Source organism: Stegostoma tigrinum, chromosome 7 (genome assembly GCF_030684315.1).
Source record: "Stegostoma tigrinum isolate sSteTig4 chromosome 7, sSteTig4.hap1, whole genome shotgun sequence".
Taxonomy (NCBI): domain Eukaryota; kingdom Metazoa; phylum Chordata; class Chondrichthyes; order Orectolobiformes; family Stegostomatidae; genus Stegostoma; species Stegostoma tigrinum.
The window spans coordinates 7797199-7818569 of NC_081360.1; the positions used below are offsets into that span (position 1 = coordinate 7797199).

Genomic DNA, 21371 nt, shown 5'->3' on the forward strand with positions numbered 1-21371 from the left:
CAGCATGGGATCAGATATAGACTAAAGTTCGTTCCATAGTGTCCCCATCAATTACTCCCAGAACAGGTACAGCATAGGAGTTAGGTGGCAGAAGTCAGGGTTCAGAGCTCAGGGGCAGGAGTGCGTGCATGCAGCATGTGATCAGGATGTAGGGAGGTGTGGGCTGAAGATCACCATGCCTTTCCACTTCCCACCAACAAAGAGTGGATCTGGACCAATCATGAGTAGCCTGGTACGATTAGTGGTCTTTGATTGGCTGAAAGCTCCTGGGAATGGGCTACACACCCTGCATAAGAAAGTTCTGCAATTTAACATCCCGGATGGATATAGGACTCTAACAAGAGGCCTCCTACTGCTTCTTGGATACTTTAGTTTGTCGGGGCTCTTGGAGAGCAGGCGATAGGTCATGGGTGCCAATAGATTTTTTTGCTGAGGTCAGGCCCTATTGCTAATGCTACATTCCAACTGTTCTGTCAACCATAGTTCAGTTTGGAGTACTCTGCATCTGTGGCAAAAGGCTGTGGGTTCAAGTCTCATCCACTATACAACAAAAACTCCAGTGCAGTACTTTGGGCGGCACAGTGGCTCAGTGGTTAGCACCACAGCCTCACAGCGCCGGGGACCTGGGTTCAATTCCAGCCTTGGGTAACTGTCTGTGTGGAGTTTGCCTATTCTCCCCATATCTGCGTGGGTTTCCTCCAGGTGCTCCAGTTTCCTCCCAGAGTCCAAAGATGTGCAGACTAGGTGGATTGGCCATGCTAAATTGCCCATAGTGTTCAATGGTGTGTGAGTTATAGGGGGATGGGTCTGGGTGGGATGCTCCAAGGGGTGGTGTGGGCTTGTTGGGCCATAGGGCCTGTTTCCACACTGTAGAGAATCTAATCTTAGGGAGTGTTGGCCTGTTGGAAGTGCTGCCTTTTGAATGAGATGTTGGACTGAAGCCATTTCTACCCTTTCAGGTGGAGATAGCACTATTTCAGAGAAAAATTGGAAAGGTATCTGCAGTGTCCTGATCAATATTTATCCTTCAATCAAGGTGACCAAACCAATTGCTCTGATCATTGCCTCGTTGCTATTTGTGGAGTTTTCCTTTACAATTTGACTGTTGTGTTTAAGAGCAGAGACATAGGAATGAAGAAGACCATTCAGCCCATTGAATCTGCTCTGCCATTCAATGAGATCATGGTTGATCTAATAAACCTCATCTCCACTCTTCTGTTCTTTCCCCATAGCCCTCAATTCCTGTACTGATTAATGATCTGTCTACCTCGGCCTTGAATATACTAATGACCCAGCCTCAGTAGCCCTAAAGAATTCCACAGATTCTCTACCCTCAGAGAACAGAAATTCCTCCTTACCTATTTCTTAAATGTGCAACCCTTTATTTTGAGATTATGCCCTCTTGTCCTAGACCCCACATGGGAAACAACTTCTTCACGTATTTCAAGATGTTTGCCTCTCATTCTTCTATATTCTAAAAAGTAAAGGCCCCAACTATACAACTTTTCTTCATAAGACAGTCCTGCCATACCTGGACAAAGACTTTCATATCTCTCTTTCTCCATTTAAATAATATTCAGCTCCTCTATTGTTCTTGCCAAAGGGCATAGCCATTCATTTCTTCTTATTATATTCCACCTGCTAGCCTTCTGTCCACTCACTCAACCCATCTGTATCCTTGTGCAGACTTGTTGTCTCACCCTCAGCATTTGCCTCCCCAGCTATTTTTGTGTCTTCTGCAAACTTGGTTATAATACATTCACTTGCCTCATCCACATCATGAACATACTTTGTAATAATTGTGGCCCCAGCACTGATCCCTAGTGCACTCCATTAGTTATAGGTTGCCGCTTATCCCAACTCTCTGTCTTCTTTTAATTAACCAATCCTCTGTCCATGCTCATTTACTATCGCTAACACCTTGGTTCTTAAGTAGCCTAATGTGTGATACCTTATCCAGTGCCTTCTGAATTGTAACTTGTACAGTTTCAGCAAAACCTCCTAACTTTTATACTCCATTCCCTTGGAAATAAAGGCCCTCATTCCATTTGTCTACCCTATTACCTGCTGAACTTGGGTACAAGCTATTTGTGATTCATAGAGGAAATCTCCTAAATCTCTCTGTTTCATAGCTTTATAGCTTTTTGCAGGCTTTCTGCTTTTAAATAGTATTTACCTTCTCACATTCTTCTTGTCATAGCACGTAACCTCACATTTTCTCAGATTATAATTTCAAAAGTACTTCAATGGCTGTAAAATCAGGTGCTTATGAAGGTGCTATATAACTGCAGCCTTTCTTTCATTCCTGACTGCTAAACTGGGTTTGAAGATTGAGAAACTGAGCCACTTGTTTGTTATACCCAATCACATCCTCTCAGATCCTTGGAAGAGATAGCAGAGTAAATGTACTGACAAACGTTTGATGAAAGCAATAAGGCGGAAACAGTAGAGTGTTTCAGTTACTCTAATTTTAACTGGGACACCATCTGTGTGAATAGCACAGAGGCCTTGAATTTCCTCAGTTTCTTTCAGGAGCCAATGTGTAGTCTGTCAACCAGATTCTAAGTTTGCTTTGAGGTAACAATGTGGGCAAATGGAAGCGGCTTCAATGAGACGGTGTTTTGAAGCTATAATTGCTTTGGATGTACAGCTTACCTATGTATCTTCCAGCTTTTCATCAATTCTTCCATTTGTTTAAAAACCCATCGTTCCATCTTTCTACTTCTCTATCCTTCCATCATTTCAACTTTCTATTATCTGACCCCTTCAACCATTAGCAATCTTCCATTTCCATCCTTTAACCATCCATCCATTTTCTGTCCATCTCTCCATCTGTCCATCAATTCCGCTTTCTGTCAACCCACCCATTCTTTTTCCCCTCATCAAAACATTTGTCTACCTCTCCATTCATCTGTCAAGTCCTCCATCATTCTATCCATTGGTCCATTTGCCCAGCTAGTCAGCCATTCAACAATTTCTCCATCCATCTAACTGTCTATTTATTTATTTAACACCACTTCTCTCAAATCCCTCAGTAGAAACATACTGAGCATATCACACCCAATGTATAACATCCCTCATAGTTGTCACCTTCAGTAACCAGTAATCCAACCTATGCTACATAATGGATTCTCTTACTTATAAATGTGGAACCTGTTCCTCAAAGTAATAGCGTTCAAAGATATTTATTGGCATTCATAAGGATTAAGTTCATAATGGAAACTATTATTCTTACTAATAATCACATCTATAAAATTAACAGCCCAGAATGTGCTGTGGAAATGAAACTGTCAGTGCTTAGCATCGAAACTCCACTAACAGCAACTTCAGGAGTCTGCATATGTGCAATATAATGCGGAAATTGAGAATTAAAAACAGAAGTTGCTGAAAAGGCTCGGTAGGTCTGGCAGCATTTGGGAAGAAAAATTAGAGTTAACTCTCCCTCACAACTGGAAGTTGCTTGCAGTCACTCTGATCTCTTCCAGAAGGAGCACTGTTGTGTAATTACACTTACCAGAACTTCTATGATTATGCTCTAGTCTGGCTGTAAAGACAATGGTCTACTAAGTTCATAATTACTGCTAAACAGTCTTACTGGTTAGTAATTTCAGATGTTTTCTTTGACGAAAATATTAAGATGTGAAATTCAACATTGTGTTCATATTAAAAAAGTTTGTCAAAATATTTTAGTTTCCATCTTGATCCAAATATAATCATTTATTCCACTGGCAGAAATTAAAATTAAAGGAACTAAATGCTTTTAGCCTCCTGATTTGCTGTCTGTGGAGCATAATTAAGTGCACCTGACTGTTTGCCCTGCTCTTTGGTTTCGGTGCTGCATATCCAGAGATCCTTGACTTGATGAGACAGTAGGAACTGCAGATGCTGGAGAAGCTGAGATAACAAGGTGTAGAGCTGGATGTACACAGCAGGCCAAGCAGCATCAGAGGGGCGGGAAGGCTAATGTTTCAGGCCTCGACCCCCCCAGGAGGGTCTAAGCCTGAAACGTCAGCCTTTCTGCTCCTCTGACGCTGCTTGGTCTGCTGTGTTCATCCACCTCTACACCTTGTTATCCTTGACTTGATGTCAGATTTTTACGTTTCATCAGTCCATGGCACAGAGATTGCTTTGTGGATAGCTTTCTTTGTGGTCACCTGTTACTTCATTGCTGACTATAAACTGGATTAATAAGAATTTAACGATTTTGACATGCCCCTATATCTCCATAACACTCATCTGCGGGAACTTCCCTGAGGAACTCTTGTTCAGAGCGCTCACTTGCGGTAACACAAATAGCGACTCCCTTGATCAAACTCACCCACTATAACAATCTTAGTAACTCTCGCCCACAGCACTCACATTTGATATCACCCAGTATTTCAACTACTGAAATGTAGACATTACAGGTAAAGAGGCAAACATCATTGAACATGAGGTTCATTTTATTGCATTTTTACTACTCAATGAGCGGCAAGCTCAATAAAAATGTGTTTGTAGAAAGGTTTTGAGCTGCAAGTAATATGTATGTGACTCACTCAGCAATGACACCGGGTCTACACCCAATGATCCTGCTACTACCTTCACAACATCATATTTACATACTACATTTCCTCAGTACAGGGAAGCACTTGACAATCTGTATTGCTCAAGCCCATTCCTCCACCTCTTCAAATTGGTTGCACTCTTTGTGGTAATGGTGCTCCCTTACTGGTGTTTGAAACAGAATGTCCTCTACAATATTTTGTAGTTGATAAATGGTTCTCACAGGAGTGTCATTTATGTTACGGCCCTCAGTACCTTTTAGCTGTTGGCATTGGACTTGTTGGCACAGCAGCTTTGAGTATGTTTGGTGTTCTTTCCTTCATTTAGGCTTGTGTTTTGACTCCTCAACCCTTTGATAAAGTCATCAGCTGTCCTAAATGTTTGTTCAGTATTTTCTAGTTGCACTATTTGCCCAGAGCAAGCGTATATTCTTATCTCTCAGGAAGATATATCGCCCTGTACACTTCAAATGAAATAGATGCAAGTAGTGATGATCTCTCCCCAGTCCAGGTTATCACTCTACACTGGCCTTTATTGATTGAGAGTGACACACATTGCAGTGACAAGAATGTACAGTTCGGTTATGGAAATAAATATGGTTTCCCTGGCATTGCCTTGAAGATTACCACTTTGAGTTGCTTCTTGTTTGGTTTTTACCAGCCATCGTACAACAGCGCAGAACCACCCAGAGTCACATGGCAATTGGGAGTAACTGGGCATAAAGCAGGCATTCAATAGTAAAAGCACAGAGCCAGATATTTCTGTCCACACTGAGGGACTATGGTGAATCAGTTGTCGACATGTTTTGACATTGGTCAAATGTGTGAATTGAATGTTACTGAGACAAAGGTTGCAGTAGCAAATATTTTACAAGATCAATAAGCTAATAGATTTAGTGGTCACTGAAGTAGGACGTCTCAGGTAGTAAGCGGGGGGGGGGGGGTTATGGTGGTTATAGAATGATCACATGAACTGTAGATGAAGGGATGAAGAACATCTGATCACTCCACAATGCTGCTACTTCCGTACATTTATGTAAATAGTATCGTCCTTCATCTGAGAAGTGAAAAGAAAGATACAATCAATCATTTACAGTGTCAAGGTAAAGTATACATTTAGTTTAGTGTGTCAGTTGTTTTGGAGACCAGGTAGGGAAGCTGGCTGGTCAAAAATGGGAGCGTGATGAGAAAATCAAAAGCTCAAAGGCCCAATCAGTAAGTAGAAGTGCACAATGAGGAAGACTGTTCCTCTGATGTCTTTAGGTTACAAAAGACAAGCTAATGAAAGGTGTGTGATTTATATATAAATATCATTTTATTAGAGTTTGGATTTCAAATTAGTGTTGTATTCATGTTGACCTACTTTTGTGAAGGGGTTTAAAATTAATCAGGTCAGTCTTTCTGGAACCATGATGTTCTAAGCCAGCATGTATCATAAAGGACCCTTGGAGTGATAATTGAAGTTTATTTTGTTGGGGTTTCCAACACCAGAGTGAAAGCATTAAACCATTAGCAGTTGCAGGATCTACGACGAGCAAGTTTTGTTTTCATTCAGTAGCTTTTAGGTTCAGTTTGAAGGAGAGTTACATAGGGTCAGAGAAACTATAATCTCTCCTTGGAAAAGGAGATTACGGTTAGGGAATAAGGTACTCCAGTGGAAGTGTGTAGCTTGTGAAACTTCCTGACTAGAAACCTACATTGGTTATTCAAACTGAGAAAAATTAAACTCTTCGTTGTGTGAGTTTTCAAGGAAAAGTCTTCATGGGTCATAGGAAAGGAATTATGAAGAAGCAATTAAGCCAAGCCTACCGATTGGACAGAGAAGGAAAATTTCTCTGGATTTTGATTAATTGTAAAATTATGGTGGGGGGAGTAGATGGGATTTTGTTTTACCATTTTTTCAGTCATAGAGTCATGCAGCATTGGAACAGACCCTTCAGTCCAATCAGTCCTCGTTGACCATGTTCCTAAACCAAACTCGTCCCACCTAACTGCATTTGGACTCCAGACCTTTCCTTCACACTGCATTATGTGTAGCTAGTTTGGTATTTAATATTTTACCTTTATTTATTTTGTGTAATAAACTCCTGTTTTCTGTTAAAACCAATTTTGTAGCCCAGTGTGTTTATGCATCACTGATAGACCACCACGCTAAATCTAAACAAAATATGAAATATTGAATTTCATTCTGGGTTCTGATTTGGCCTGTAGTAACATCAGCCAGGATCATTATACAGGCAGGAAGATAGACTCCAAGTCACTGCACTGCTTAGAATTAGTTCAGTCTTAGTGAACAAATTTGTCATATTGTCAGAAAGGCTCGGGATTGGGGACCATGTAATACTGACAAATATTAAAGCACTATGAAATGGAGGAATGAATGAACCGGCAGGTAGTAAGTCATGGAAAGATTAACACCAGGAGACTACGAGAGTAGACATCAGTTTTTAATATCTTTTCTTGCCAGAGATAAACTCACAACCGAATATAAACCCATTTTATAATTTTTAGCTAACTCTAAAATGAATGTGTGGGATGTACTAGGAGCTTTAGTGTTGGGGATACGTGGTAGGGGGTTATCAAAGGATAGTGCAGGATAAATTCTTCGGGTACATACCTTGTGTTTACAGTACAACAACGTCAAGGATGTGCTGTACAGGAGCAGTAGTGCAGCAAGTACGATAAGAATTATTGTCGGCAAGAACCCCTCAGTGGCTTCACCGTCTGAAAGAGAAGACATCCCAGTGTAATCCACAGACTCCAAGATTACCAGGAGGAATAGGGATTAAATACACAATCTCTGTGAAAGGGTGGTATGCTGGAAAGGTACAGCATGTCTATGGAAGGGTAGAGAGTCAGATGGGAAATAATGCGTCTGAAAAAACATGGGGATCAAAGTGGGACACAGCTTCTAGATGTATAGGTAAACATTTCAAATTTTTTAGATGGGTTACAGTGCATAGGACAGGTGGTTGGATCAAGTACAGTCTCTTACCAAAAGGATTTGGAATTGAATTTTGTACAGTTTTTCTATGAAAGGACAGAAAGCTGGAGGCATGGTGGAGGAGGCCAGGAAGAAGGTGGAAAGGCAGTACTGATAGGGAATCCCTTAGTTAGGGGAACAGATAGGTGTTTCTGCAGTGAGTCTAAGATAGATTCTTGCCTCCCAGATGCAAGGGTTAAGGATGTCACAAAACTACTGCAGGACATTTGCCTGGGGGAGGGCAAACAGCCAGAGGTCATGGTTCACATTGAGACTAATGATGTCACTAGGAGGGGTATGTGGTCCTGCAATCGGTCTGAGTAGCATGCAGGACAATCTTAAATAATGATCTCCAGATTACTCAGAGTCATATGCCAGTGAGTACAGGAATGGGAAGAGAAAGCAGAGTGATGATGGAAGACTGATATTGGAAGGAGAGATTTAGATTCCCCTGACATTGGGACTGGCTCTTGCGGAAATGACTCCTGCAAAATCCAGAAAGTTTGCATCTGAACAAAGTCAGGACTGAGTTCTTGCAGAGCATTTACTACAACTGTTGAGGAGGTTGTAACCTAGCTCAGAAGGGCTGTGGGAACCAGTAGAGAACATTAGAGAGTGATACTATTGATGCACAAAATGCTGGGAGAGGCAATTAGCTCTAAAATAGAGAATAGTAAGTTAATAGATAGAGTCAGAATATGGTAGAAAGTAATGAAGGCTAAGTCAGGGTTGAACTGCAAATGTATAACTAATCAGGTTGGGGAATTATAGGCACAGATTGTCTGTGGGATTATGATGTGTGGTGATAACAGGGTTCTAGTTCAAGGAAGGACAGGATTAGATGTTAAATATTCGTGATTACAAGTTATTAAGCAAAGATAGAAAGGAAATTAGAAAAAGGGGTGGTGTCTTTGGTGAAGGAGAACATTTCAATTCTGAGAAAGAGAATATCTCAGAGGGTTCAAAGACGGTATCAATTTATTTACAGACCATAGGATATAGGAACACGATTAGATCATTTGGCTGATAGAGCCTGCTCTGCCATTCAATCATGGCTGACATTGTTTCTGAACTCCATTCTCCCTGTAATCTTTGATCGCCTTGCTTATCAAGAACCTATCAATCTCTGCCTTAAATACATTTAATGACTTGGCCCCCACAGTCTTCTGTGGCAATGAGTTTCACGGATTTACCATCCCCTGGCTGAAGAAGTTTCTCCTCACCTCTCACTCTGAGGCTGTATCCTTGGATCCTAGTCTTTCCTATTAAATCGTTTCCATGTCCATGTTATGCAGTCCTCCCATTATTCTGTAAGGATCAATCAGATCTCCCCTCATCCTACTTAACTCCATTGAGTATAGACCCAGCATCCTCAACTGCCCCTCATATGACAAGCCCTTCATTCCCAAGATCAATCTTGTGGACCACTCCAAGGCCAGCACATCCTTCCTTTGAAACAAGGCACAATACTGCTCACAATATTCCAAATGCAGTCTGATACAGCGTTAGTAGTACATCCCTGTTCTTATACTCTAGCCCTCTCAAAACATTGTGTTTGCCTTCCTAACTACCAAATGAATCTACGTGATAACATTAGGAAAATCTTGATCCTGAATCCCTAGAGCATAGGGCATACAGCACAAGAACAGGTAGGAATTTATATACTGGTAAGACCTCAGCTGGAGTATTGTTTACAGTTCTGTGCACCACACTATAGGAAGGTTGGAAATAGCTTAGAGAGGGTTCAGAAGAGGTTGAAGAGAATGTTATGTCAGTTACAAGGTAAAATTTGAGAAGTTGTGACTGTTTTTCTTGGAGGAGAGAGGGCTAAGAGGAAATTTGACAGAAGTTTTCAAAATCATGATGGGCCTGGATAGAGTAGATAGGACGAGTTATTCTCAGTCATAAAAAGACTGAGAACCAGAGGGCACAATGTTGCAAAAGAATTAAATGTGAGTTGATAGAAAACTTGTTAATTGCAGTAATGGGTAGGGGATAAAATTCACTCCTTGGGAGTATGGTGTGGCAGGTTTAATTGAGGTATTCAAGAGGACCTTGGATGGCCATTTAAATAGAAACAGTGTGGAGGAGAAAGGTGACAGAATGGCACTAAGTTAATTTGGTCAGAGAGCTGTTGCAAACCCAGTGGATGAATTGGATTCCTTCTCTACCATAAAAGTTCTGTACTTCTGTGATACATGCAAATTGTTGGGGAATAAGATGGGGGACAGTGTCTGTGTGAAAGAGTGAGGAATTGGATGAGGAGCAGAAGATGCTGAATAGGCCAAGGAGAAAGAGGGGGTAATTCAGTTATAAGAAGAGTTTACAATTGATGAAAAAGAAATATTGAATAGTCTATCTATATTTAAAGTGTTGATAAGGCACAGGGACTGGAAGAGAAGTATCTAAGGATATTAAGGGAAGTGACAGTGGGAGTTGCAGAAGCACTGGTTATAATTTCTCAGTCTTAGATAGAGGGCGGTCCCAGAGGGCTGGAGAATTTATTGGGGTGTGATTGGTGGGAATGTGAGTAATCGGATCAGCAATGATTTTATTGAATGGCAGAGGAGGTTCAAGGGGCTGAATGGCCTACTTCTGCTCTTCATTCATATATCCTATGTTCTCATTATTTATTTAATCAAACTCTTTCATGAATTTGAACACCTTCTATTAAATCTCCTTCAGTTTCCCAAGGAAAACAATCCTGGCTGCTCCAGTCTCTCTACATGACTCAAGTCCATATCCGTGATTACACTTGTGTTATTCTTTCCTGTGGCCTTTCACTGGCCTTGACCTCACCATGAAGTGAGGTTCCCAAAATTGGATACACTCCTCTACTGGAGTCACCCAGTGCTTTATAAATATTCAGCATAATGCCATTACTTTTGTACTTTAAGGCTCTGTTTTTAAATTCAAATATTGCAAATTCTTTTTGGACTGCAGATTTCCCAAGTTGTGTTATTAACTTCAAAGACTTGTGTATATACGTGCCAGGTCTCTCTGTTCTTGCAACCCCTTCAAATTGCACACTCATCTTCCAAGCAAAATCCACCATTTAACATTCCTCTGCATTCAATCTCACCTGCCACATGGTGTCCTGGTTTATAAGCCTGATTGTGTTCTCCTGAAGTTTGTCACAAATAATACTGACTTTTATAGGATCTGCACATCTTAACTTTAATCCCTGAATCCCTGGTCCCAGTTATAAATATATATTATAAAATGCAGTGTTCATATCTTCAATCTATAGGGTGAGTTTTCTGCTATCTTACCTCAAGGTGGAGTTGGATATGGATCTGATATTAACTCACTTAAATCTCTTTCGCTCACATGGAGTTAAAATCCAACGAACAAGTGTGTAAGGAGTTTGTGGAGTAACAGTGTGTCTCCTGCAGTATGTTGTTCTAGGTTTCTGTGTTGTTGTTCAGTGAGTTGGCAAGACTGTAGTAATTGCAAGTTGCCCGCAGAGGCCCTCAGTAAGTTATGTAATATTTAAATCAAGGATGGTAATGGGTGCGTGTACTTCAGAACAATATCACATACACTTCAGACTGAATCAAGGAGAGGGGATAGGCCATCTTATGATTGTGTGTGAACAGGGCAGGGTCTTGGCTGGCTTGTTTCCACTCCATTATGAAGACTCACTGAGTGCGGAAGTGGCCTTTCTGAAGCTAGGGATCTCACCATGGATTGGGAATTGGAGCTGGGAATCAGTGTGTGCACAGCTGAGGTGGACACTTATGAAGGAGCTTCCCAGTGTGTTGCTGAGGTATAAAGGAAACAAGTTAACCTGAGCACTCACCTTCGGGACAGGTGATTGCCTGGTTGATGTAGATGATAGTCCATTGCCCAGCGCTCTCATGAAATGGTGGTGGATGTGTCTTCAAAACCTGACAGATGTACCTGTCTGTGTCAGTCACATTGAGGCCCCGGATGGTTATCGACATGTTGTTCTGACTCAGCGAAACTTGGCAGTGGTACAGGCCCTTTCTCACCGAATCTATAATTGTACCATTGATGAAGGAAGTTGTACAAACCTCGGTGTCTTTACTCTGCATGCCTTTATACAGGACGACTTGGAATTCTTCACCCATTTGACGGCCATCAAACCCACATGCCAGGCTGGCCTCTCCACTATGGTTGGCCTTCACAAAGTGTAGCTTGAAGATGCCCATGTTTGACCCTATGAAATAACGTGAAGATGTTTCATGATTGAAAGCTCTCTTTCTATATCTGGTGATTTGGACACCACTGGCAAAGCTGACAATTCTAGACCATCCCTTAGCCTCTTTTGAGGAAGTGGTGATAAGCTGCTGCCCTGAATCATTGTAGCCCATGCGGAGCTCCCAATGGGTGGAGGAGGAGAGAGTTACAGGCTGTTGACCCAGTGATGGTGAAATTTCGTTGATGCTTTTACAAGTTGAAATGGTGTGTGACTTGTTGGGCTGGCGATTCTTTGCAGTTGCTGCTTAATCCTTTTCAATGAAACATGTCCTGTGCTTGGATATTGCTTTTGAAGAGGTCATGGGTTGCATTTGGAAGATTGCAAACACCCCAGCTATGATGCCTTGGATGGGGTGCCCTTTGTCCTAATTTATGTCAGAACTGCAACTTCAGAAACATCATGATCAACTAGACTGTCAAATTTGGGATTTTAATGTAAGTGGAAGGATCAGAAGAATGTTGTGGTTAGATCTGGGAAATGAAGGTGCGGAGTATTGGGGCATGCTCAAAGATAGTCTTGTCAGTGATTGGGTTCTCAGGAGTAAAGAGATTATGTGAGATGCAAGTTCAGGAGGATGGCTGTGAGTCTGACAAAAACATTTCTGTGGAGGTAGAAATGAAGTTACAGGAGAGAGGACAATAGGAGCTGAGATGGAGGTAAACAGGACTCATATTAGGTCAAATGATTTGCCCAACATTTAGCAGATGGAATACAATGTCGGTAACTGTGAGGTTGAGGGAAATAGAGAAGCAGAATATTATTTCAGTGACGACAGACTGTGGAATACTGTGATGCAGAGGACTCTGGATGTTCTTGAACACAAATCACAAAAGATTATCTTGCAGGTAGAGAACAAAATTAGGAAGGCAAATGGAATGTTGGGCCTTATTACAAGGGGGATGAAGTGTAAGTGAACGGAAGTCTTGCTCCAGTTGTACAGTGCTTTGATGAGATCCCATCTAAAGTACCGTGTACAATTTTTGCCTTCTCACTTAAGTGGGGATAAACTTGCATTGGAAGCAATTCAGAGAAGGTTCTGTAAGGTAATTCCTGGGATGAAGATGTTGTCTTAGGAGGAAAGATTGAGCATATGAATCTGTACTTATTTGAGTTTTGAACAATGCAAAGTGACCTTATTGAAATATACAAGATGCCAGAAGGTGTGTTTTAAGTGAGAAAGGAGCAACGGATGGCTCTGACCTCTCAGTTATCAGACAAGAGTTGCCTTTTTACCCTCGGAAAAAGGTCTCTCACAGGAAGGCCTGGAATCTGCTGCTGATGGCACAAAGTCTGGGATGAGGTGGTGTCTTTAAAATAATACTTCCTTGGCACAGTGGCATGCCTTGTCTAACTTGCTCTAGAATACCAAAAGGTGAATTTAGGATTGGCAAGCCTGGTTGAATGCCTTTCTGTGCCTTTTAGTTCATGGCCTCCTGCCTCCATGCTCCCTTTGATGTCTGCATGGACATGCTCATTGCATACCATCTTTTGCAACCAATCAGAGGTCAACATATTCCTCATGACTGAACGGGATGGGTCTTGACTCTCTAAAACTCTTTATTTTCAACTCAACAACAACAAGAACTTACATTTGTATACAACCTTTAACTGAATGAACCCTCACATGGTGCGCCTCAGGAGCATTATTAAGAAAAGAGAAGTGGAAGGTGGAGGGAGAGAATTTAAGAGATTTGGTCTGAGGTAATGGAAGGTATGACCTCCAGTATTAAAACAATTAAGGTTGGAGGTACACAAGAGGCCAGAATTAGAGGAGTGAAGATATTTTGGAGGGTTGTGGGACGGTTGTGATCAAGATATTGAGGGTCAGAAACACACTGAAAAGCAAGCATGGAAATTAAAAATTGAGACTTTGAGACAGTGGGTGTCAGTGAGCACAGGACTAATGACTGAGTGAGTATTGTTGAAAGTTAATAAACAGGCAGTGACATTTAGGATAACGTTAAGTTTTCAGTAGTAGGAGGTCGGCCCGGAGCGTGTTGGAACAGTCTAGAGGTAATGAGGGTTTCAGCAGTAGATGAGATGAGGCAGGAGGAATCAGGAAATGTTACAGAGGTGGAAAACGGTGGCCTCAATGATAGTGCAAATATCCAGTCAGAAGCATACCATAGCATTAAATGTGACATCAAGTCTGGATAGATTGATTTCATCTCAGACAGTTGCCAGGAGAAGGATAGATTCACTTACTATAGAAGATACTGTCAATGTGGAGATTGCACATTCTCTCCCCGTGTCTGCGTGGGTTTCCTCTGGGTGCTCTGGTTTCCTCCCACGGTCCAAAGATGTGCAGGTTAGGTGGATTGGCCATGCTAAATTACCCGTAGTGTTCGGGGAGGTGTAGGTTAGATGGGTTATAGGGGGTGGGGTGTGGTTCTGGGTGGGATGCTCTGAGGCTCGGCGTGGACTTGTTGGGGCAGAGGGCCTGTTTCCACACTGTAGGGATTCTATGACTCTAAGACTTTGCAGTGTGGACCAAAGAAAGGCTTCAGGATTTTAACCTCAACTCCACAGTCCTGCAAACATCTGAGAATCTTTCTTCCAAGAATTAGGAAGATCGAGGATGAGCTAATCTGCTCTAGTGCTAGGGTTAATAATTGAACACTTTGAACAAGGCAGATGTGCAGCAGTTGCTTTTTGAGCCAACCTGTCCAGTTCACTGATGGCGCTGGCATAGGGTTGGATTGTTTTTTGCCTGGTTTGATCTCCTACCTCAATGCAATTGGTCAATAATGGTGTTTCCAGTACCCAGAACCCTCTGTACTCTCCCCATGTGGCCTTATAGGTGCAGAGAGCTTTAACTCATTGAAGTTTCTGTGGCATCAATGCCCTGTAATGCCTCATGCCAAGAGTCACATTTGAGTGTTGACTGTGAATATATTACTGCACAGAAGGCATTAGCATCAAGCTTGGTTACATCTTTGCCTCACATATGAATCTGTTGGGTTTTCACTGAGATCCTACAGCCCAGCCAAAGAATGGCGAGTTGGATTATAGAGGATCTAGTATTGTTATGGCTGAAACTAAGAGTTGGCACAGGTAGGAATGTTGAGATAACAGTCAGCTACTTTACCCACCTTTCAGTCAGATTATAACTGACCTGTATGTTCATTTCATGTATCCTTCAATTCTCTTAACTAACTAAATGGTATCAATTTCAATTTGAAATTCTTCCGAGCCTCACCATCTTTTTGGGGATCGAGTCTTGGCTTTGTTTTTATCCCAATATTTACTTGACAGTGCCTTTTATATTGAGCCAAGGGGTAGGAATGTTTTCAGTTTTGTGCGATAGGTGAGTGAGGAAATTTGGAGCTCATTTTTAAGTCCGCAAATGTTTGGGGCACAGGCTATTTGTTGAATGGATGGCCGGTAATCTGGTATCGAAGCAAGGTAATCTCGATCCCAGGACTCTGGCTCATAACAAAAGCCATGAATTTACGGTGAACAAAGATTGTAAACAGGAAGCCCAGAACTGCCGCCTGCTCAACTGCGCAGGTGCATTGCTACTTCCTTTCTAACAATGATAGCTCTTGGGCTCATTGCTGTGGTTCCTGTCTGTGGCTTCATAGCCTCATGGACTGGAACCTCTTGAAAGATTCAGGTCCAGTTGTGGCTTGCTGTGCAATGAGCTGAAATGTTCAATATGGGCCCATTAGATTAGTGCATGAGTGAGGGGCAGTCAGTAAAGAAAGGGAAAGACTGTAAAGGAGTCAGTTAAATGGAAGGAAATTAGGTTGATGCTGTTTAATAAAAATGTACTTGACTATCTACCACCCAAAACCTCCTGACCCATATTCAATTTCCTTTTCCTTTTCTCAGCCCTTGATGGTGCTGGTGTCTCCCATCTCCATGCTTGAACCTTTCCAATCAGATTTCCAAGCTAATAAAATGTGAGGCTGGATGAACACAGCAGGCCAAGCAGCATCTCAGGAGCACAAAAGCTGACGTTTCGGGCCTAGACCCTTCATCAGAGAGATTTCCAAGCTAGTTCACTTATAAACAGCTTTTCGCAATGTCATAGATGTTATTCTCTGTGACTGCGACCCATGAATATATTTTCCCTTTACATAGTCTCCTCTTCCCTTTGACATGGTTAACACGTTTCGAAGCCTCTAACACGTTTCTTCAATGGCTTTCCTTCGCTGTGCAATTGGGTATCCTTTACCAGGTTTCACATCCTCAGATAGTTTTGGTTTCTTTGTGGGCATCACTCGTTAGGACCAGTACTGATTTTCTATCTATGCAGATGGGTGCAGTTCCAACAACATTCAAGAAGTTTGACACCACCCAGGATAAAGTAATCAGCTTGACTGACACCACACCCATCACTGTCTATATTCACTGCCTTCACCACCAGTGAGGTGTGCCATCTGCAAGATGTACTGCAGCAGCTCACACAGGCTCCTCTCACTGCAAATCTGCAACTTCTACCATCTAAAAGGACATGGGAGCACCACCATCTGCATGTTCTTCTCCGTCCCACACGCCATCTTGTCTTAGAACCATATTGTCGGTCCTTCATTGTCACTGTGTTAAAATCCTAGAACACCCTTCCTAATGGCATTGTGAGTGACCATAGACTGCAGCAGTTTAGGAAGGCAGCTCACCACCACCTTCTCCAAGATGTTTAGAGATAGATAACAACATTGGTGTTTCTTAAAAACCTTGTGGGATTAGCCTTGCCCTTTCCGTATTCCCCATCCACATTCCCCCTCAGTGGCATCATCCATCTGTTCTGGAGATGTAAGTATCCACAACAAAGGTGTCTTCTCTTGTCCTTTACCTATGATTCTTCTCCATTGTGGCTAACTCACACTTTCGTTCTCACCCCTTCCTCTCCCTTCCAGAGTCACATTAGGACTCTTCTTGTTTTCGCTTTCCATCCCACCAGCCTCAGTATTCAATGGTTCCTTTTCCACCACTTCCACCACCTCAAGCATAATGTCAATATTAAACACATCTTCCCCTCCCCTCCTGAGTCAACATTTTGAAGAGAGTATTCCCTCTTTCATACGCTGATCCAATCTGCAATCACCCTCAGCACTCTGTTCCCTTCTTGTGCAATTATAGGAAGTACAAGACCAGTCCTTGCATCTCCACTCTCCTCACCCTCCAAAGCTCCAATGGATGTTCAGGCATTTTTATACTTCTACAATCCAGACTGCTATAGTTACTATTCACAGTGCGGTCTCCTCGACACTGGGGAGACTAAACACAGATTGGGTGACCATTTTGGAAAATACTTCCATTTAGCCCACAAGCATGATACTTAGCTTCTGGTGGCCTGTCATTGAATTCTGCATCTTGCAGTGACACTGACTTTTTTTGGCTGACTGCACTGCTCCAGTGAGTTTCAATGTAAGCTTTAGGAACAATACATCTTTTGATTGGGAACACTGCAGCCTTCAGAATTGAACACTGAGTTCAATAGTTTTATACCATGATCTGCATGCCTGTTCTGTTTCCTTTTCTTTACTGATTTAGTTTTCTCTCCTCTTATTTTGCTTGGAGTCAGCAACCCACATGTGCTAGGCATAACTTTTGTTTCTTTTCGTCACTGTTTCCTTTGACTCTGGGAGACTAGTCCTTTAACCTCTCCTGCATTTCATACTATCAGAGACCTTCCCCTTCACTTGTCCCACCCAACCATTGTGCAAAGCCATTAGTAAATGCAGTTACTAGTGGTGTACCGCAAGGGTTGGTGTTGGGTCCACTGCTGTTTGTCATTTTTATAAATGACCTGGATGAGGGCGTTTAAGGATGTGTTAGTAAATTTGCGGACGACACTAAGGTCGGTGGAGTTGTGGATAGTGACAAGGATGCTGTAGGTTGCAGAGAGACATAGATAAGCTGCAGAGCTGGGCTGAGAGATGGCAAATGGAGTTTAATGCAGACAAGTGTGAGGTGATGCACTTTGGTAGGAGTAACCGGAAGGCAAAGTACAGGGCTAATGGTAAGATTCTTAGCAGTATAGATGAGCAGAGAGATCTCGGTGACCATGTACACAGATCCTTGAAAGTTGCCACCCAGGTTGACAGGGCTGTTAAGAAGGCATACAGTGTTTTAGCTTTTATTATTAGAGGGATCAAGGTCCGGAACCAAGAGGTTATGGTGAAGCTGTACAAAACTCTGATGCGGCCGCACTTGGAGTATTGTGTACAGTTCTGGCCACCGCATTATAAGAAGGATGTGGAAGCTTTGGAAAGGGTGCAGAGGAGATTTATTAGGATGTTGCCTGGTATGGAGGGAAGGTCTTACGAGGAAAGGCTGAGGGACTTGAGGCTGTTTTCATTAGAGAGAAGAAGGTTGAGAGGTGACTTAATTGAAACATATAAAATAATCAGAGGGTTAGTTAGGGTGGATAGGGAGAGCCTTTTTCCTAGGAAGGTGACGGCGAGCACGAGGGGGCATAGCTTTAAATTGAGGGGTGAAAGATACAGGACAGATGTCAGAGGTAGTTTCTTTACTCAGAGAGTAGTAAGGGAATGGAACGCTTTGCCTGCAATGGTAGTAGATTCGCCAACTTTGGGTACATTTAGGGCGTCATTGGATAAGCATATGGACGTACATGGAATAGTGTAGGTTAGATGGGCTTGACAGGTTGGCACAACATCGAGGGCCGAAGGGCCTGTACTGTGCTGTAATGTTCTATGTTCTATTACCTTTCTAACTTTCCTTTGTTACCTCAGTCTCACTCTCTGCAGAATCTGTCAGACCGGCTAAATTTTTGTAGCATTATCTGTTTTTATTCCAGATATTCAGCATTTGAAGTTTGCTGTAGATTCCCACATTGGAGAAGATTGGAGAATCATACAGTTGTAGAATCATAGAGTCACACAGCATAGAAGCAGACACTTCGGCTCAACTCATACATGCTGACCAGATCTAGACTTGATCTCAACTGGTCTAGTCTCATTTGAGCGTTTGGCCCATATTCCTCTAAAATCTTCGTATTCATGTACCCATCTACATGTCTTTTAAACATTGTAATGTTCTTTAGCCCATCCCCCTCAATCTGTCTCCCACTCTCGCTCTTTGTCGCATTCCCCTTACTCCATCTCCCCCTGTGTTTCCCTCAATCCTATGTCACCCACTGGGCACCCACCCACCTACTGCTGGGAAGATTTCCTCCCTCACTGGCTCAGTCAAAACCAACCTCATCTCATGATTCTAAACACCTCAATTCAATCGCACCCACCTCCATTCCTCTCTGCTCCCAGGAGAATATTGCCAGTTTCTCCCAGTCTCCTTGCAGACAGAAAATTGGAATCACAGAGAGGGAGGGTGCCCCTGTACAGAGGGTGACTTTGCTCACCTGGATGAGGGCATAGAAGGAAATTTGTTCTCCTCCCATTTCGAACGGGATATAGTTCCGACAGGGCAAGCTAAGCTGAGGGCAAATGGCAACTGTGACGAAACAGTTAATGTGGGTAAACTGTGCCTTCCAGAGACTAGTTTTGCATCTCTTCTCTGAACTGCTTTCAAAATATTCACGTCCTTCCTTAAATAAAGAAGCCAATATCACACAATATTCCAGATGCCATCTCAAATGATTACGAGCGGGAGATGACCAAATTGAATGTAAAAATGGTTAGAAAGGAGGAGGAGAACTATCAGACATTGAGTAATCTCCCAGGTGGTTGGCAATGTGTCATGCTGTCCATGGAGTTCTGGTCTGCCATTGTTCCCTGGGAACATTGATGATCTGGATCTAGAGGAGTGGTGTCCAAAGTTGTGGACATTACAGCAGAGATATCGGACAATCCTGAGGACCAAAGGAAGATTTAATGGGGTGGAGGAACGGGAAAAAAGGGTCAATGTCAGTAGATGTGAGGCAGATTATTTTCCATAAAAAGGGGAAATGTCTAGGCAACACAGAAAAGCAGAAAGATTTTGGAAGCTTAGGTTGATGAGACTTTAAAGCAGCATTCTAAGTCCATAGGCAAGACATTTATTTCAATGTAAAAATTGAGGTAATAGGTATGAAATCTTATAAAGGGTACAATGGTATTACTGCTTGCAGTTTTGGGCTGTGCACTATACAGAGAATGTTGACAATAATGAGAATTCGGCAGAGGTTAATTAGGATAAAGAGAAGCAGAAAGTGCTGGAGAAACTCAGCAGATCTCACAGCATCTGAAAGAAGACAAAGTTAATATTTCGGGTCCAGTTACACTTCTTCAGAGGTTCTGAAGAAGAATCACTAGACTGGAAAGGTTAACTCAGAGATTCTGCCAGACCTGTTGATTTCTCCAGCACTTTCTGTTTCTGTTTGTTTCCAAGCCTTGAAAGTGGGTCAGAGTGGAAGAAAGTTTAGAAAGCACAGATGCAGGGCCCCCACACTGGTTCTATAACCCTTAATACCCTTGATTAATCTGAATGACAAAACTTGTAATTGACATCAGCATCAATGGCTTTTTGAGGCAAGGATTCCAAATTTCCACAACCCTTTGTTTGAAAAAGTATTTTTGGTATCACTATACGATTGAGCAAACATCCCAATCATCTAAAATACTAGACCAAAGCCCTGGATTTTTCAAAACTTTTAAAAGTAAAGGGGACAGCTGGGTGAGCTCTGGGAAAAATACTCATAAACAGAGGGTCATAGACTCATAGAGTTATAGAGTACTACAGCATAGAAACAGGCCCTTCAGCCAAAACTGGTCAATGCTGACCATGGTGCCCACTCAGCTAGTTCCAATTATCTGCATTTGCCTCTAAATCCTTTCCACCATGTATCCCTAATTAGACCGTGACTGTCCAAATATTGGTTGATCCTGCCCCTCAGTATCCTCTCCAATAACTTGCCTACCACTGTAGTTCCCTGGCTTTCCTTTGCTATCTTTCTTATACAGTGGAACAACATTAGCAACCTTCCAGTATTCCAGAACTTCGTGAGTGGCTAAAGATGAAGCAAAAATCTCTGCAAGGGCCTCTGCAATTTCTTCTCTAGCCTCCCACAACTTCCAAGGATGGACTGAACAGGCTGAGGGGATTTATCCACCTTAATGCTGCAGACACCTCCTCTCTGGAAATATGTATGTACTCAATTACATCCCCACTTGTTTCCCTTATTTCCTTAGCATCCATGATTCTCTCTTTAGTAAACACTGAGGAAAAATATTCATAAAAAATCTCCCCCATGTCATGTGGCCTCACAGAGGTGGCTGCTTGGAACCATTGTTCAGCCTGGAATTCCAATTTACACCTGCAATCTAAGAGAACAATCAACCAAACCTAACACTCAGGATCGACAGAGATAATGGGAACTGCAGATGCTGGAGATTCCAAGATAATAAAATGTGAGGCTGGATGAACACAGCAGGCCAAGCAGCATCTCAGGAGCACAAAAGCTGACGTTTCGGGCCTAGACCCTTCATCAGAGAGGGGGATGGGGGGAGGGAACTGGAATAAATAGGGAGAGAGGGGGAGGCGGACCGAAGATGGAGAGCAAAGAAGATAGGTGGAGAGGGTGTAGGTGGGGAGGTAGGGAGGGGATAGGTCAGTCCAGGGAAGACGGACAGGTCAAGGAGGTGGGATGAGGTTAGTAGGTAGCTGGGGGTGCGGCTGGGGGTGGGAGGAAGGGATGGGTGAGAGGAAGAACCGG

At 42.5% G+C, this 21371-nt stretch overlaps 1 protein-coding gene across 1 annotated transcript in view; it reads right to left on the reverse strand.

Moving 5' to 3' along the window:
* Positions 1-5505: 5505 nt before the first annotated feature.
* Positions 5506-21371, reverse strand: part of LOC125454275 (cytotoxic T-lymphocyte protein 4-like) — a 56098-nt gene continuing 40232 nt past the window's right edge. The window contains exons 3-5 of the mRNA XM_048534883.1: positions 11327-11707; positions 7159-7265; positions 5506-5598 (exon numbers count right to left, since the gene is read on the reverse strand). Coding sequence (XP_048390840.1) covers positions 5560-5598; positions 7159-7265; positions 11327-11707 — 527 coding nt within the window. The 3' untranslated portion in view covers positions 5506-5559. The remainder of the gene's footprint in view (positions 5599-7158; positions 7266-11326; positions 11708-21371) is intronic.